Source organism: Trematomus bernacchii, unplaced genomic scaffold, assembly GCF_902827165.1.
Source record: "Trematomus bernacchii unplaced genomic scaffold, fTreBer1.1, whole genome shotgun sequence".
In the NCBI taxonomy this organism is placed as follows: Eukaryota; Metazoa; Chordata; class Actinopteri; order Perciformes; family Nototheniidae; genus Trematomus; species Trematomus bernacchii.
In genome coordinates, this window is record NW_022987839.1 from 5478580 (window position 1) to 5497807 (window position 19228).

General features: G+C 40.3%; 2 protein-coding genes across 4 annotated transcripts in view; both read right to left on the reverse strand.

Moving 5' to 3' along the window:
* Positions 1-1015: 1015 nt before the first annotated feature.
* Positions 1016-19228, reverse strand: part of LOC117500356 (tripartite motif-containing protein 16-like) — a 215503-nt gene continuing 197290 nt past the window's right edge. The window contains exons 1-2 of one of the 2 annotated variants that reach the window (XM_034153217.1): positions 5279-5336; positions 1016-2819 (exon numbers count right to left, since the gene is read on the reverse strand). In XM_034153217.1, coding sequence (XP_034009108.1) covers positions 1096-2763 — 1668 coding nt within the window. In that variant the 5' untranslated portion in view covers positions 2764-2819; positions 5279-5336 and the 3' untranslated portion in view covers positions 1016-1095. Of the gene's footprint in view, positions 2820-5278; positions 5337-19228 lie in introns of those variants that run through there. The other variant, XM_034153216.1, reaches the window with a different exon arrangement.
* The window catches only part of LOC117500347 (enhancer of polycomb homolog 1-like), a 43207-nt gene continuing 35228 nt past the window's right edge, over positions 11250-19228 (reverse strand). For both annotated transcript variants that reach the window (XM_034153204.1, XM_034153203.1), the window contains 4 exons: positions 16880-17001; positions 15004-15145; positions 14161-14479; positions 11250-12850 (listed from right to left, as the gene is read on the reverse strand). In XM_034153204.1, coding sequence (XP_034009095.1) covers positions 12778-12850; positions 14161-14479; positions 15004-15145; positions 16880-17001 — 656 coding nt within the window. In that variant the 3' untranslated portion in view covers positions 11250-12777. The remainder of the gene's footprint in view (positions 12851-14160; positions 14480-15003; positions 15146-16879; positions 17002-19228) is intronic.

The window sequence follows — 19228 nt, forward strand, 5'->3', positions numbered from 1 at the left end:
TTTAATCTCAGATTTCTGTAATTTAATAAATGTAATAAAAAAATATTAAAATGTTCATATTTATTCAGAATTCTGAGATTTTCTGAAGAAAAAAGTTTATTAAAAAAATCTGAATTCTGACTTGTTTCTCAATATTCTGACTAAAATCTAGAAACATTAAAAAATTATCACTTTAGTTCAGATTTCACATTTCTCCACCTGTTCCTAACCCTCTTCCATAGACGTTTCTTCCTCTCCATTCTTTGGTGTAAATAAATGCACTTGTGTTCACGTTCACCCCGACTCTCTCAATGTTATTTGTTGTTGTGTGTTACTGTCTCCATTTGTGTTCTAGAGCTAATTGGGGACGTAGCAGTAAAACAACAACTACATGTATTTAAAATTCAACTCAACTTAGTGCAGCTTCACTGGAGAGGAGAGATCATTCATTTTAAGATCAAAAACAAAAGAATGAGATTTTCACTTGTGTCCTCTTAGCTCTTTTATTAACAAGAAAAACCCCAACATTTTATTTTGTACAGACATGTAAATGTGGCACTCATCTCACATCTTGAAAATAGAAACACAATTTATTACAAACTCAACCCGTTAGCTTTTATTTTTTATCACTTTTCTTTGAATGTGTTTTCTTTCCTTCTTCAAACTTTCTTTTATGCATTCAACACATTGAGACTTAGTCAAAAATAAAAGACATTTAGAATAAAAATATCTACAATGAAAGAAGCTCTGGTGCTTTCTCTCTTAAGACTCATGCTTTACAAGAGAAACAACAACATACAAATACATCAATATCGATATTCAACAAATATTTAGAGCAAAGTTTACATTTCCATGCAGAGAAATATGAGTTGAGGTGAACAGAAATCCTCCTGAGCAGTGACAGCCTCCATGGCTAAACAGACACAGGAAGGAGCGCCGCCTAAAGAAACTCCAACATCTACAGAACAACTCATGAGAAGATGTTAAAGCACATCCCATAATGTTTGATTGACAGCTGATCTCTGTGCAGTGAAGACATGAACAATCAGCTCTCAGCAACAATGATGGACACACAATGAGTTTAAGAAGTAGAAGAGTTCCTCAAATGACTTCAGCCTATTTCAGTTTACACAACTCAAATGTGTCTCCATAATCAAAAGCAACAAGCTGCACTCCAGCATGTAGCGGCTGAGTGAATGTGGTCTGGACTCTGTGGAGGAGAGTCATGGTTTCAGAGATGCTGTAGAAGGCCAGAATACCTGCTCTGTGATCCAGGTACACTCCTACTCTGGAGGACTGAGGACCTGAGAAGTGAGTTTTGATACTGTTGTAAACGAATGAATAATAGTTATGGTAACAAAACAAGGACCAAGATTTGTCATTGTTTCCAAATTCATCCCCACTCCCTGCTCTGCTGATATTCTTGTATGAGACTGCGACAGAAACGTCTGCCCCTATCCACTCCACCTCCCAGTAACAATGTCCAGTCAGACTCTCTCTACTCAGGACCTGAGACCATTCAGTGAATCTGTCTGGATGACTAGAATAAGACTGATCTTGTTCCATGTATGTTGCTTTTCTGCTCCCCTCAGATAATAACAGCCGTGTGTGTGCTGTGTTTGGATCCAGTGTGATTTCCTGTGAATATTTTAAGAACCGAGCTCTGGTGGTGGGCTCTGCTGCTGACAGTAAAACATCCACTTCAGTCAGTGAAACGTTTGTCCATTCCTCTATCAGGACATCCTGTAGTTTGTCTCTGACTTCTGACAGGGCCGCCGTCATGTCCCCAAAGTAGATCAGAGGACGGATGTTGATGCTGGATGAGTGTGTAGGTTCACTGAGGGCTGACAGTGAGGGGTAGCTGTGCAGAAACTGGTTGTGATCCTCTGTGTGAGAGAGCAGCTTCAGCTCAGCGTCTCTCCTCTTCAGCTCAGCCATCTCCTGCTCCAGCTTCTCCTGAAGCTCTTTGACTCGACTCACTTCACTCTTCTGCTGGGATCTGACCTGCTGCTTCACATCAGAGCTTCTTCTCTCCATGAGACGGATCAGCTCAGTGAACATCTTCTCACTGTCCTCCACTGCTTTATCAGCAGAGCCATTGACGGCCTCCACCTCCTGCTGAAGCAGCTTCACCTCCTTCTCTCTGTCCTGGATTCTCTGCTGGATGTTTTGTCGACTCCCCTCCAGCTCTCTCTGCCTCTCAGTCCTTTCTGCTGCAGCTGACACTGTGTTGTGGCCTTTGTGTTCGTCCACAGAGCAGAGATAACAGATACACTGCTGATCAGTGCGGCAGAACATCTTCATCACCTCGTCGTGACGAGAGCAGATGTTCTCCTGGAGCTTCTTGGAGGGCTCCACCAGCTTGTGTTTTTTTAATGGAGGTACGTCATAATGACACTGGAGGTGTTTGTCACAATAAGAGGCCAGACACACGAGGCAGGACTTACAGGCTCTCCGTTTTCTCCCAGTGCAGACATCACAGGCCACATCTTCAGCTCCAGCATAGCAGTGATCAGCAGGAGCAGCTTGGAGTCCAGTCTTCTTCAGCTCCTCCACTAAAGCTGCTAACATGGTGTTTTTCAGCAGGACAGGCCTCGGTGTGAAGCTCTGCCTACACTGAGGGCAGCTGTGGATCTTCTTCTCATCCTCTCCATCCCAGAAGCCTTTAATACACTTCATGCAGTAGCTGTGTCCACAGGAAGTCGTCACCGGATCCTTCAGTAGATCCAGACAGATCGAACATGAGAAGGTTTCCCGGTCCAGCTGAACTCCTTTCTGCGCCATTTCACCTCTCAGTGGCAGCGAGTGTCTGAGTTTCACTTCCTGAGCAGTGATGATACCTGTATTAAGCAGGTGAAACAGGAGCAATGAGGACACAGCGTGTTATGTTTCCTTCCAGATCGCTTCTCTGGTTGTTTTATTACACAACAAAATCATTTAAACATATTAACTCTCTCTAATATGAATTTCAGTTTTCATTTACATTCCTTAATAAACCGTTCACTTTCCTGACACAGTTCCACTAACATACATTCACCGTCAGTTACTCTTTTCTGTGATAAACAAACAATTTTCAATTGAATTTAAAATTCAATAAACATCTCTTGTACCTCAAATACCTTTTTCAACAGTATTAAAACCTGTATTAAATACTACTCTTCTATTTACTGCAAGTCAAAAGTAGCATATCATGGCCCATTTAAACTGTCATGTGACAATTAAACTTCTGCCATTAATTTCATGTCACTAAAATGCAGAGGTGGGGACTCGAGTCACATAACTTGACTCGAGTCAGACTCGACTCGAGTCAGACTCGAGTCGCACATTTTTTGACTTGAGACTTGCTTGACTAACATTGATAAAAGACTTGACTTGGACTTGGTATTCATGACTTGAGACAGATGACTTGAAAGGACTTGACTGTTTAAAATTAAATATTTGCGTTTGTTTTTGTAGTGAGATATTACGTTTAGTTTTTTCGAAAAACGTGATTGGGTGATTATAGCGCCGTGCGCGCAAACCTGGCAACCCACTAGACGGCAGGAGCGTCAGTTAACATGGCAGCGGCTAGCGTTACTCCACAAATAGTGAAGTTTGGATTCAAGGATTATGATGTCGATGACGCTAATAAGAAGAGAACAGTGGTATGCAGGGTCTGCAGCATAAAGATCAGTGACACGACCACCAAAACATCCAACTTCATTCGTCACTACAAAAAAAACCCACAGAGAAAGGTGCGTGCATGTGTTAGCTAGAAAGCTAACGTTAAGTTTAAGCTACGTCAGACTTGGTTTCAAATCGATTAAGCATTGGCAAGAGAAGACAAAACGGTAATGAACACTAGAACCGCCAAGGGGATTCATTTGTACTAACGCCTAGATACTGACGGACTGTTCAGAGAGAGAGAGAGAGAGAGAGAGAGATAGAGAGAAGAGAGAGATAGAGCTAGACGATAGGTTGACTAGAGAGAGGATAGGAGAGAGAGTGTAGAGGACTCGATAGACAGTCGATAAGAGCATATATATGACGAGAGTAGAAGGCGATAGCTCTCTCTCTCGCGCTCGCTCGCTCTCGCTCTCTCCGAGACTCGTGCGCTTCGCTCTCGCTCTGATCTTCGAGAGATAAAAGAGATGCCTCGTTTATATTTCCCCTGTGTTATTATCAGAAGTTAACTTGTCACCTTTTGAATAATGTAGTTCATCTACTTTAAGTAGTTTTGTTTAAATGTTTTAATTATGTTGTTTTTATTTGTAGAATAGAGGCTCAGTCCTTGATTTATTGTAAAATTAATCTGAACTTTTTGATCTGTTATGATGATAAACTGAAGCAATTTCTAAATGAACCCAATTAAGTGAGTTTTAAATCGTCCTACTTAGTTTATAAGGAAATGATGAAGAGGAACAAATTAAATGATTTGAAAATGATATCTATGTAGGTGCTGATGGTGTTGGCGGTTCTAGTGTTAACAGACATTTAAATTAAATATGTGTAATGGCAAATGCCATATATGATTTTCTTACCTGGAATTCTGCCTTTTTGAATAGACTTTTTGATTGAGTCCTAGCTATATTGTCTGCAGTTCTAGGGTTAATATGAATCTAATATGATTGTCATCGGTCTAAATTAGATTTCAAATGATTAACTGTGTATGTAATGAAGATTATAGTGTGGGTTGAATCCATTTTCATAACCACTGTCTTTTAACTGATTTAAATGCGGAAACTGGGCTTATTCATCAGAATTTCGTATGACTTGACTTGACTTGCTTGACCTGAGCAATGACTTGACTTGCTTGACTCTCACCACAGTGACTTGGGACTTGCTTGATACTTGTAGGTCAAGACTTGAGACTTGCTCATGACTTGCACATGTAGGACTTACTCCCACCTCTGCTAAAATGCATAAACTGGAGAATAATAATTATGTTAACACTCAGTATTTCAGTCTTAGTTTAACAAACATCCCAGTATTAACCTTACTGTTTTTACTAACAGTAACTAACTTGTCATTTTCATTAAGTACATATTTATTCCAAACTCACAATAACTATATTTGTGCTGGAAATATTCAGCATGCGGGAGCCTTCAGAAATAATGTCACACTTGTATTATTACCGCGGCAGACCACGTTGTCCCCAAAATGGCGCCGCACCGGGGGAGCTATGCTAATACACACACACGTTATTTCACTCCTTTAAACACGTAAACAGTACTACAAACACTTTAAACTGTTAGCGGACCGTTACATTATATAGGCGAACCTTATGGAGCATTCATTATGATGTGTGCAGTTTACTAACCTGTATTAAGCCGGTGAAACAGGAGCAATGAGGACCCGGGTTGCGGTCGAATAGTCAATTTTGCTTAGGAACCTTCCTAACGGAGTGAAATGACCCGGAAGTACTTCAGTCAGCCATGATAAGTGTCGTGCTTCTCAAAGTGTGGTCCGTGAGCGCCCCCTAGTGGTCCTTGAGTATATTGGTAACATTTCACATTTTAAATTAATTAATTAATTTGAGTTTTCCGCACTCTCGCGGGAATATCTCCGCAATGGAGCGAACTTAAGTTTCATTGCATGATATAGCCCAGCGCAACACCTTCATCACACATGTTGCCACTTGTTCGTACCATTTTCAGCCGATTTGTAATCTGTTCTAGAAAAACGATGTGATTTTGGATATTTGTGGAGTTAGGTGGTCCGCGAGTGTTTTTTTATTGGTTAAGTGGTCCTTGGTATGAAAAAGTTTGAGAAACACTGTAGACTCTAGATGATAGGAAAGGAGGTTTCAAACTTCCTTTATAACCTCCTTTAGCTTAGGAACCACTGGACCTTCCTTTACGAAAGGAGAGGAGAAAATGCTGCCCCACAATGCCTCGCGGCCGCAGCATTTGCCGTCACACAGCAGTCGGCCGTTCACGGAAACAACCGATTATGACCGAGAAATTATATCAGGAAAGTTACGGTACTTATTAAAGGTGGGGTAGGTAAGTTTGAGAAACCGGCTCGAGATACACTTTTTGTTATATTCCATGGAATGCTCTTAACATCCCGATAGCAATGAATATCTTAAGTGCTTTGACAAAAAATCCATAAAAAAATGTCATCTGTGGAAGCCGTAGTACTGTAAAAAGTACGACCAATAATTTTAGCCGGCCCGGCTAAAATAACTGGATGGCCTACCTGCCTGTCAGCCTTCCATCTGTGCACAAACGTATCTCGTGCCCTCATTGGTCATGTGCGCGTTCGTGTGTGTTGGAGGAGGGGCTCTGTAAGGAAGTGGCAGATTTTTTCCGGTTGTGTATTTTCAAATTCTAGCGCACTCGAGCTGGCTTCTCCAAAATGACCTACCCCACCTTTAAGTTATTTCATCAACATGATCTTTGTTTTTCAGGTAACCTACATTTCCCAGCTTGCCCTCTGACTCACCGGCTGTAATGAGCTGCAGTCCTCATTAAAAAGTCTCTCTGTAATTGAAAGCAGAGAGTGGAGAAAAATACATGAAGGAGTCTGAGAGATGAAGTCAGTCTACATGAGACGAAGGGAGAACAGATCATGAGGCTGGGAGTGAAAAGGCCTTTGTGCTTCTCGGTCGGTGTTTACATTAGCATCGCAATATGCCCCCCCTTGCTATCTTACAAAATAAAAGTGTCACATTCATGAAACTTGCTCCATTCATTGGTACTAGTCCTACAACTATACCCTGAAAAATGCTTGAGGGTGGGATTAATAGAAACATATTTTGGGGGGGGGTGTATTTTATGACAGGCCTGGTTATCACAATATGCCCCCCCTTGCTATCTTACAAAATAAAAGTGTCACATTCATGAAACTTGCTCCATTCATTGGTAGTAGTCCTACAACTATACCCTGAAAAATGCTTGAGGGTGGGTTTAATACAAACATCTTTTTGGGTGGGGTGCATTTTATGACAGGCCTGGTTATCACAATATGCCCCCCCTTGCTATCTTACAAAATGATCACAAAGTGTCACATTCATGAAACTTGCTCCATTTATTGGTACTAGTCCTACAACTATACCCTAAAAAATGCTTGAGGGTGGGATTAATAGAAACATCTTTTGGGGGGGGGGTGCATTTTATGACAGGCCTGGTTTATCATCCGAGTCAGAAATAAAACAAATATGGAGTGAGGGCTAGTCCTGCAATTGTCCAACACATTTACATACACACAGTAATTAATAATACATGTTGAATGAAATAAAGAAATAAAGTGACATATTATCCATACTAAAATTGTGTACATTATCACACATAAAATCAACATTCATTTTGAAGATTAGAGTCCAGTGACATGGTAAGCAATCAAAGTCAGTGTGAACAACATGTCATATTCATCTTTAACCCTTGTGTTGTGTTCGAAAACTGTTACCGTTCATGGTGTCCGCGGGTCAATTTTGACCCATGATTTATCTCCATCTCCAAAACACTCCAAAATAATGACTATCATCCAATATTGTTTTAACTCCATCATAACCTTTAAATTACAACAGGATTGTTTGGTCATTATTTTGGAGTGTTTTGGAGATGGAGATAAAAATGCACCCCACCCAAAAAGATGTTTGTATTAATCCCACCCTCAAGCATTTTTTATTTGTTATAGTTGTAGGACTAGTACCAATAAATGGAGCAAGTTTCATGAATGTGACACTTTTATTATGTAAGATAGCAAGGGGTGCATAATGTGGCAAAAATATGCTGACAAAGACTATGTAACATTTGTAAACATATATTTAGATTATTATATGACAAATATGTAAAATTAAACAATACATTTTAAAGCACGTGTATACAGACGTAACAATAATAAGAAAAAAAAAAAGATTTAAAAAAAACAAAAACTGAAAAGGAAGTGACGAATGAATTTCGACACCACTACCATCAAATACGGAGCGAAAAGTTTAACCACAAGAATCAAGACTATATGAGCTACCACTAAACAATTCACAGTCTGAAAATTACCATTAATAAAAACCCTGAACGTTTACTTTTCGTTTTAAACATCGTTTTAAGGTGTAAACGTGTCATTTAGAAATGCGCGTTCCCGTGTCAAGGGGGGCATTTCATGATGGGGGTGCATCATTTGCACCCCCCCCGTGAAATGCACCCCGACACGGGAACGCGCATTTGAACGTATAGTCCGCTATTCTATGTTGTCTTTTTGATGGTTGGGTGGTCGAATCCTGGATTTTGCATTCACTCGTCACTTCTTTTTCAGTTAATTTTTTATTTAATATATGTTTTTATTTAATTGTGACGTCCTGTCTGTATACTTTTGCTTGTACTTTACAATGTATTGTTTATTTTTACATCAAGTGCTTGAGGGTGGGATTAATAGAAACATTTTTATTTTGCTTTTTATGAACAGCCTGGTTGCCACGATATGCACCCCTTGCTATCTCTGACAATAAACGTGTCACATACATGAAACGTGCTCCATTTATTGGTACTAGTCATACTACTATACCCTCCAAAGTGCTTGAGGGTGGGATAAATAGAAGCATCTTTTTTCGGGGGGTGCTTTTTACGGCAGGCCAGGGGGTGCATTTCACGACGGGGGTGCATCATTTGACACAACACCGGCTATGATCTGCTATTGTCTCTTACAATAACAACTTTTAGTCTAATTCCTTCAACTAAATTTGACAAACTACTTGGCAGGACACCTGTTTCAGATTCTGGTTGTGAAGAGCCAGCTGATTTCATGTCATCAACTCATATGGTTAGTTAACTTATCAAATACAAAGTAGATAGTATGCAGAGTCTGAGCTGAATAAAGCAAATGTTCATTTAGACTGATGTGGCGGCTGCTTGGACTGAACACTCAGTCGTTGATCTGATGTTGGTCAGCTCCGGCAGAAATAAACTAAATCTGTCAATTAAACTTAGGCCAAAAGGAGGGGTGGGTTTATAGCAACATTATTCAAAGCTGACTTTGCGATGAGGTAAATGTCGATCAATAGCACAAAAAGCAAGACTTGGCGTCATGTTAGGAACAGCATGACAGTAAGAGATTCGTATTTTTCTAAATGAGAGCTAGTCATTTCCTAATTAACTTTCCAGCTCATACTTAAAAGGGAATATCAACTTCTTTACACATGAAGGTAATCATGTGCAGCATATTCCAGCTTTAAAACAGTGTAACATTTCCTCTTGTCGAGTGCCTCAAAGAGCAACTTTGACTCCTAAATATTCCATTGTATAATGTTATTTCTGCATGAATGATATTGAGTGATTGACATGAGTTTTCTATGGTTTAATAAGTGTGCACTTTGTGCACCATAGATAAAGTCCAAGGTTTTGACACAGGAAATTGAAATGTTCCTGTTTAAATACATTTAGAAAAGTATTTGACATGCAGAGATAAATTGTGGTTTAGGGTTAAGATTGAAAAAATCTCGTAACCTTTTTCCCTAATTTGAACCAAGAGCTCTGAGTTGAACCTAAATATAAATATAAGAGCGTTAATCATGTTTAATTTGCAAATTGTATAGGGATAACAAATAAAATAGGTTGTGTGTAAATGTTTGCAGACACATTTGGGAGGAAAATGGCGATTTAGGAGATATATTAATAATCTCTTTAAAAGGGACCTATCATGCAAAATGCACTTTTTGATGTCTTTTATACATAAAGATGTGTCCCCGGTGTGTCGGGGAACTCACGCAGCGTCAGAAAATAAAACCCTCTCTCTTTTCTTCCGTACCCAAATCTCTAAAAACGGGGCCACAACGGAGCTGATCCAGATTTGCGTCCGATATGACGTAATATCGGAAATGTAGGCTGGCTTTACACCCACGGCCCTATCAGAAACAATGCTGTCAGAAACAATGCCCGACTGTTTTGGATGTAATATGGTCGGTGTTTACATTAGCATCGCTAACACTCAGAGCTAACCTGTACTGGAGATAGCATGTGTGTGAAGAAGCAGGAAATAAAAAGGAACTCACCTTGTATATACAAGGTATAACCGGCAAGAGAGAAAGCCTTTGAGCTCCATACTGTTTCAGAAATAATCCTTGATAATCCATGATATGGCGTTTCATCACCGCAAAATCTGCCGCATAAACAGGCATAAGCTTTTTTTTTTTTGTAAAGCTTTATACCCAAAATCAGCACTTTTGAAGCAGGAAGTGAAATAGAGGGATATCAGGCATGGCTAGAATGGGTGATCTGTTTGGTATTTTGAGCAAAACACTTCATAGACATGTTTTTTTTATATATTTGTATATATCTGAGACCTACGCTATTGCCTAGAAATAGCATGATAAGTGACCTTTAAAGCAACGACAAAACTCCTCTTCTGCTACAGCCGCAGAGTTTAAAACTCACTGTCAAAAACAAGGTTTTCACAACATAAAAAGAGAGGTATAAATATTACTTGGATAAAAGGTTTAACGTTTTCATGTTCCAGTGGTGAATTGTAATAATGCTTTTCCCTTTCCTGTAGTGTTATATCGTTTTTTTCCCCGTGTAAATTGTCTGCAAAGGCCAAAATCCCAAAGTTCCCTCCAGAGGAATTTTCTCTCCCTCACTTTCCCACTTTAGTGCCTCTCCTGTGACATGTCTCCATGCTTTAATGTTCAAAAAGCTCTTTATTTTTCTCATACTGTCTGTGCTGCAGCACCTCTTTTCACCCTCTGTCTGAAACCAGATCCCAGTCTGCTCTGATTGGTTAGCTGGCCGGCTCTGTTGTGATTGGTCAACCGCTTAGAGATGTCCCGCCCCTTAGCGTAGCACGTACAATGTGTTGGAGCGCTAGCCAAAAAAAGCAAGTTTTACATAGTGATGCCACTATGTTACGGAAGCAAACAAAGGAGTCCGATGGAGGTGTTTCGGGGGGGATTTTAGCCTTTGCAGACCATTTACATGCACACAACCTAAATAACACACTACAGGAAAGGGAAAACTCTAAAAAGGATGATAGGGTTTCTTTTAGGAAATGTCCCCACTGGAACACAAACTGCTAAAAATGTTTAACTTCGATTTCAGGAGCTTATTTTATTCCTATATCATTTTAAACCGAAAATAAAATGCAATATGTTTATTCTGCAATTTAAAATATTCTCACCCCACATTCATATTCTCAATTTAAAAAAAACAGAGCATTAAAAAGGAGATTGGATGGAAGTCAATGAGACTGAAAAACCTTTTTCACAGCTAGTTTTTTTTGTTAAAAAAAAAAAACACAAGTAAACTGCATTTGTTTACTTGCGAACACGTTGCAGACAAAGACGACAAAATAACGAGACATGCTGGTCAAACACATAATGCCCTCGATTTTTATTTCATTTTGTGACAATTCAAGAGGATTTTTAAGTCTTTCCCGTGTGTGTGTGTGTGTGGTTGAAGGGTCTACAAAAACAAAACAAAAACTCACGAATAAACTGGGCCAGTGGAATAGGCTTTGGGATTGTGGTACAGACAAAGAGAAACTACAAGTAGCCTTGTTCAGTACCAAACTCTTCACAGAAGAAAGCGATGATTTTTTTAATAACGGTTATTTCTTTTTGTACGTCCCAAATGAAGGCACCCAATAACGTGTGGTTCGAGGCCTTTCAGCCTTCAGGATAGTTTCTAAAAGTAGAGAAAAAAGGCTTTTTTTCTTTTATTTTCAATTCATACATCATGTTCTATGTAGAAGCTGGAATGATAATGTCAGTTACTGCATTTTTTTTTTTACTCCCTTTAATTTATTTTTTGATCAACAAGTAACAAAAGAATGAAGTGAGGGGAATTATAATGAAAAAATAAATGTGTGGGGGATACAAAAATATTTATTCTTAAAAATAAAAAAAGGGTTATCTTTGAGAGATGAAGTAAATAAAACCATCCGGTGCGAACCAGACGGCGGAAATCATACAAAAGCAGCATTAAATCAACAAACAAATGATATAGTGCTTAGATAAATCAGAAGCAGCAAAGTCTTCTGGGAAAGATTCAACCCCCCCATTGTTTTGTTCCTCGTCTCAGGAATATTATATGTATGGAAGATCATTGTGGAAACTGACAAACTGATGCCTACGACAAACAAATCACACCCGTCGTGGTTTTTCTTCTCCGGCCCTGCGCCTGAATGCAACATGACGGGAACATCATGGAAGTTCGTCCTACAGAAATCAGACGAGCCCCCGGCCATGTTCACAACATCCAAAATGATACAGAGTTTTTTTTAAAGTTTTCTTTTTTAATCTAGCTAAACACTGATAAGGGGGGGAACCGGTGAGGGGTACAGTGTGTACAAAAAAAAAAGGGGGGGTTTGGGGTAAACGGATTTAAAAATAAAAAACATGAACGGGAAAATAAAGGTTTGTAAACACGGCACAATAAATAGATCCAACAGCAGGTCCCGCACCATGTGATGATGACATACATTTCTCTCACACTCGCACCAGTTGCAGTTTGTCGTTCTCTTGTTTTAATTTTGATTTTTTTTTTTATATCTCGAGTGCAAAACATCACAAATGAACAATTCTGTATTCAAGTAATGTTATATACAAGAACAAAGGGGTGGGGGGGTGTGTGGGAGGGTATTACAAATATGCAGTACTGTACATATAATTGTCATATTAAGAATTTACAGACGATCTCTTATCAACAGTAACAAATAGGGGAAATGGGGGGGAAGGGGGAGGAAGAAAAAAAGATTTGTACGAGACGAGCATTGCAATTAAGTCCCAAAACAGTTGCCGAGGAAACCAAGTCTTGCTCATTCCGCCACCAATAACGAACGATGCATAGCACCTAAAAAAGAAAATGGGGGTTCCTCTCCCCCTCCCCCCTACGTGACCTCCATGGCCACTGTGTTCTCTGACAGACTGTTCAGTGCTGGCTTCTCTTGTTCGTGATTCTCCCTGAAAACACAACGAAAACACAGTTAGCTGCGAGTAACGGCATCAAAACCCACTGGTATCACTCAACCTAACCCTAATTGTCAATTCAGGCCAAAAATGTTGATAAAAATGTCATATCTAAATATTTCTCCCCTACTTCTTTGGGTTAAATCAACTTCAGTCCTGATTAAACTACCAAATATTTTACAGGATTTTAACCATATATGTAAAAAATAAGCAACAACATTGATTTTCGTTCATTATTAGTTTTTGAGTTAAATTTTAAATGTATCATTCATTTAAAAAATGTCCTATTCCAAAAACTGCCACAACATTATTTCCTACTTCAAATCTTCAGTCTTGATCAAAACTACAAAATATTCAATTATTTTCAGCATTTTAATGATGTAATATAGGCCTTTTTCCTTTCCTGGAGCCTCTTAAAAACATGCATTTCTTAATGCAATGCCAGACTTTACCAATATCGTGCAGGCCAATTTTTAACAATCATGTTCCTTTTTTTTTTTTATTAGCAATATATTTAACAAAATGAGGAATTTTATCCCTAAATTGTAAAGCGGAATGCACCCAACTGGTCTGTTTTATACCAATGTGTTTAACAGTGAAAAATATACCAGAATAGACCAGTTGGATGCATTTCACTTTACAATTTAGGGATAACATTATTTTATTTTTTGGTTCCTTGTCAGTATTTTTCAACATGTATATTTTGTTACTGTAAATTTGTGTTTCCACATGTATATTTTTAATTTTTTTTAAACGTTATTTTATTTCCATTTGAGACATTTTTTCTCCCAAATTGGTATCAATAAAGTACTTATCTTAACATCATACTCCCACTGGACCTGGACTTTAACACCCCACACACACATCCAGCACCACACACTTTTTACGCTGCTATGGACAGTCTTGCACTAATGTCGTTTTTCAAAGATATTGAAGTGACTGTTATTTAGTATATATTGATTGTTGTGCTTAATATGTGCATATGTATAAATGTGTCTGTTTATTGTGTATATATACATATTTGTTTTTGTATTCGGGATTGTGGGAAACGGTATTCAAGATAAGATAGGACTTTATTCATCCCGAAGGAAATTGTTGTGCCAGAGTTACAAAAATACAATAAACACAGCAGCATAATAATAAAACTGTACACTAACAGTGCGGTAAGAAGAGCAATTCAAAACACAGGAAACGGTCACATATTTCGATCTCTCCGTCTGTACACACAAACTGAAAGATTGACAAGAAAGTTGACTTGACTTTGACTTTCACCTTCTCATCCCCCCACTGGATGTTTTCCTCACCTGGGCACTATGTCCAGCGGCGAGGCAGAGGTCGCGGTGACCTTGGGTTTCTGACAGTTGGCGGCTGCGAGTTTTAAGGCGGACGTGGACATGGTGGTGCTGCTCAGCGTCCGGGGGGCGTGGACGCGCTTTCCGGTGGGAACCCCCAGACGGAGGCTGTTGTTTCCCAGCAGAACCTGAGTGGTGTTAGTGGTGTTGGGGTGGTGGTGGGCGGTGCCGTTGTTGTTACTGGTGGCCGAGGGGTGGAGCAGGGAGGGAGTCGGGGAGGAAGAGGAAGGTGGAGCCGCTGTGCTCGAGAGGTGAGAGCCCTTGTAGACACCTGGGGGTCAAAAGAGGGTGGGTGGATGTTAGGAAAAATATCATTCGTCACCGGCTTGAGCTTCAATATCAGGATCCATGTTTTTATGATCCTATCAAGAATGGAAGTAGTCATCACATACAGAGCTGCATGGGACACAATAGTTCCCTGAATAGTGTCCTTGTATCCATATCACAATATATATATAGTTTGCCAAATATATATAAATTAGCCTGACTGTAGGATGCTCACAAAAGGGCATTCGTACAATCATTCTAATCAAGCATAATTTTATTTTATGTTCGCTGTAGTTTCTGATTGGTAATCTTACAGCTTTCAACCAGTTACAGTTTTCTTTTAACCAGGAACACTTCACTAACATGTTTTGTAGCCTGCCCTTCCTCTTTCTGTACCATGTGATCCAAGTACTTTCATAAATAAAAACTTGAATAACAAAAAATGTATATATATATAAACTGCTGTTGTTTTCCTAGAGGAAGCGCACTGACTGAGCCTCCCTGTGGGAGTTTGTTGTGTTTGCGTACCTGAGGGGGAGAGGACGCCGTTCACCGCTCCTCCTCCCGGGCCGAGGTCCTCCTTGGTTTTCAGAGCCAGCAGTTTGTCGGCGGTGACGAGAGCCGAGGCGGCGAACTGAGCGCTGGCCTGGTCCAACGTATGAGACAGACCCTGGAAGAGGGAGGAGAGGGAAACTGTTAATTATACTGTTTTCCATCAATATATTACAGGTCTCAGATATATACAAACATGTCTCTGATTGGCTGAAACACCAAACAGATCATTGCAGCATCCCATAATCCACTCTGTTTCAGCCCTGTTTCCAAAGTGCTGATTCTCTGTCTGTTACTTTAGATGAAAATAAGGAGCCCCTCCCCACGCCCCTCAGTTGCGGCTTTCACACCAGCGCTTTTCCCTTTCTAGCTCCGAGCTAGAGCTTTTCTGGTTCAGCTCCGGTTTCCCTTTTCAGCTCCCGCTCTGTTCACACCACTCAGAGCCGGGATGGTGCTGCCGCTGCTGCGTCATGACGTCACCGTTTACATCGCTGATTTTCTCCCCAACGGAGCTCACAACAACAACGGGGGGGGGGGGGGGGACTGCGTCGGGTCGATGATCGTGTTGCTTTTAATCATACGAAGCCAGATTAAATTAAATAACGACTTCTCCAACCTTATACTTTTCTCCAGAGTGCCGTGGTTCATTGTTTATTAATGTGTTTCAGCGGCATTTACCGACCGCTGCAGTGCTGGCTGCTCTTCAACAGGAGTTTATTCTCCCGTTAGCTCCGGGTTAGCTCACACGGCTCTAAAGTATTCACTGTCTGACTGTCACACAAGCAGCTGATACATATCCCCAGTTCCCCTTAAGTGAATGTGTGTCAGTCTGAATTGACGCTGTTTGGCATCACAACGCTGTTATGAAAGTTTCTCTGGTATAACATGGGTGATGTTAGCATAGCAACCGAAGCTAAACTGACTACTTGCTAAGCCGTTTTCTACAGGCACATTTTACCGGCGTATTTTTCATTATGATTCTACTTGTGATAGTCGGACATGACAACCTGTGCAGCCCATGTATTGATTCCATCCGATAGCTGCTATAATACAAAACAAAACGTCTGCCTGCTCTCCACAATGATCAATAACAGCGAACGGATGGTCAAAGTAAGGTACAAATAAACAGAATCACACGAGGCCTGGTTAGTGTTGCCTGACTTTATAAAGTGTGTTTTTTTTTTATAAGTGTGTGGTTGCCTTCTAGTCACTTTGCTCAGCGCTACTGCTTGGAGGCAGGCATGACGAGACTCTTCAGTCGACCCATGTTCAGGGGAGGTGGGTTTAGTTTCCTGCACGCCTCGACGAAAGAGACGCCGCCTCTTAGCTCCAAAGCTCTTGCTTCTAGACCGACAATTTTTTGGAGCTGGAAGTTAACCGGATTCTGGAGCTAAGAGGCGGCGCCGCTGCGGTGTGAACAGGAAAAACCGGTACTTTTCAGGCTCTAGCTCCGAGCCGGCGCTGAAAACGCGTTGGTGTGAAAGGGGCATGTGAGATATTTGGTTAAAAAGAACACAATGGTGCTCTAGGAGGAGATTCAGGTGATAAGGTGGGGGGGGGGGGGGGGGGGTTACCTTGGTTGGTGATTGGCTAATGGTTATACAAGCCAACAAATCGTCATGACATCATAAAGTGGCCAAAATCTGATCAGCTCATTTTCAGACATGTTTTTATAGAAATGGATCAGGACAAAAAGAGAGAATCTTTTTCCTGAAACTTTCAGAGTCTCTTTACACAGAGGGGACACATGGTGATGTAGAAGAGACGTGAAGAAGTGGATTTTACATAATAGGTGACCTTTAAAGCCACTGATGATAGGGAAAACATCATTTTTCATTTGTGGGAAACCAACCTTTGTGCTGTTTGTAGTGGCGGTGCTGTTGGCTTTCAGCTGCAGCTGGACCTGCTCCAGCTGCAGCTTCTGCATCAGGGCCAGCTGCTCCAGATGCTGCTGGTACTGTTCGGCTGTGAAAGCTGACAGACACCGGGAGAGAGTTACACATCTGGGACATACATCCATACCTTGATATGCAAAAGATATTCCTGCTTCAGTTATTAAGTCCTGCCGTGATTTCCTAATGTTTTCTTTTTGTGCTCTTTGTCTAATGGGGGGCAGTTTTACATTTGAGGAAAACAATAACACGCATGATTATTCAGTCAATGATATACTGTCTATCCATTTATCCCATTTAAATGAAAATGAAAACCCATGGAGGATGACGTTTCATGTGATCAACTTCTGAATGAACACATGCTCTTCTCAGATACATTTTGCAAGTGATTAGGCTCTACAATTTAGTTAAATAAATAAAAATCACATATTTCACGTTATTTTGGTCCCTGCATATCTCCAGTTCTTGTGCCAGAGTATTTTAACACGTCAACTTTTCTAATGAGAGCAACATCAGCCAGATGCCTTTATTTGTTGTTACTCCAGTAAACAAATTCCCGAGAAAAACCTCAGATAAACTTCTGGTTTCTTGAGTCTTTTAAGAACCTTAGTTATTCACCCTGCCCATGTTCTTAAATCTGTCTTTAATGGCTTTCTATTGATTATGAAGTCCTATTCCCACATTACGAGGCATTAGTGTGGCCTTTTGTTATGCCTCAGTTCAGTAATGATTCCCTGCGAGGCGTGTACAGCACATCTGGAACGCCCTTCATGCTTATTCCATGCAATCTGTGGCATTTCATTTTTAACACTTATAAATTCAGCTCTGCTTACGGCCAACCTTGGCGGCTGCTCTCTGCACACTGAACCACTATTGGAGTCAAATCTCTGGTTCGTGTCCTTCACTTTCTTGACATGCAGATCAGTTTTAACAAAAGCAGGAATCAATGGGCGCATCAGAACATAAATCCACTCCTGTGTGAAGTGCTTGTAGCAACATCTGCTCGACATTTAGTTTGTATTCAGAGCTCCACGCCTCCTAGTCCACACACCCCGACAAACAAATCATCTGCATCTCATGAATTTATTTATCAAACCCCAGATTTAATTGACAGCGTGTGCAGCGAGGTGGCGCTCTGTGAATGCAAAGCAACAGCTTGAAGACCTTCAGGATGCAGCTAGAGGACGGACAGAGTGTTTAAAGGGATCCAGGGGAAAGGAAAATGACGGTTTGAAAAAGGGAAGCAATCGGACGTGTGTGTGTATAACGACGTGTGCCAATAATTTTATGGATAGATGCCAATAACCTCTCTGAACTAGCATTCTTCAGTTGGACCAGGACACATATTACTCTTCTTATCCAGAGTAGTATCTCTCATCCACATTGATTTTTATTTATGAGCCTAGTTTACAACAGAATTGAGAGGATATTGAATGTATTTGTGTTTTATTTTATTTATTTCCATAATCCGCAGAGCTTGCCAACAGTTTCTAATGGGAATACTTTCTTCTAATGTGTGAAAACTGAATATTGGGATAGTTTCTGGGATAGACATCCTGCCGATGCAATGACATAAAAAACAAAATTCCATGTACAAAAAACTACTTTTTTTTTGTCCAACCAAAGCTTTTTTTCTTTGATTTTCCTCTTTGAGGTTGCGGGCAACAATAGCCGGGACTGCTTTTTCAATTTGATGAATCGATCAACAATTATTTTTGATTGTTTGTTGTGCATGCAGTCTGCAAACCCCTCCATAGCAACCACTCTGTACCCTTAAAGGTCCCCTATTTTACTGTTTTTCAGCAATATACGATATATATTATCAGATATATACAGAACATGTTTCTGAAGTGTTTGGCTGAAACACCAAACAGATCATTGCAGCATTACCCATAATCCCCTCTGTTTCAGCCCTGTTTTCAAAGTGTTGATTCTCTGTCTGTTACTTTAGATGAAAATAAGGAGCCCCTCCCCACGCCCCTCAGAGATATTTGGTTACAAAGAACACACTGTGCTCTAGGAGAAGATTCAGGTGATAAGGTGGGGGGGGGGGTTACCTTGGTTGGTGATTGGCTAATGGTTACACAAGCCAAAAAACGTTATGACATCATAAAGTGGCCAAAACCTGATCAGCTCATTTTCAGACAGGTTTTTATATAAATGGATCTGGACAATCTCTTTACACAGAGGGGACACATGTTTATGTAGAAAATACATGAAAAAGTGGATTTTGCATAATAGGTGACCTTTAAATCAGAGTGAGTAATACACCAGACTCCTTGTAGATTTAACAGTGAAAATAAGACCCG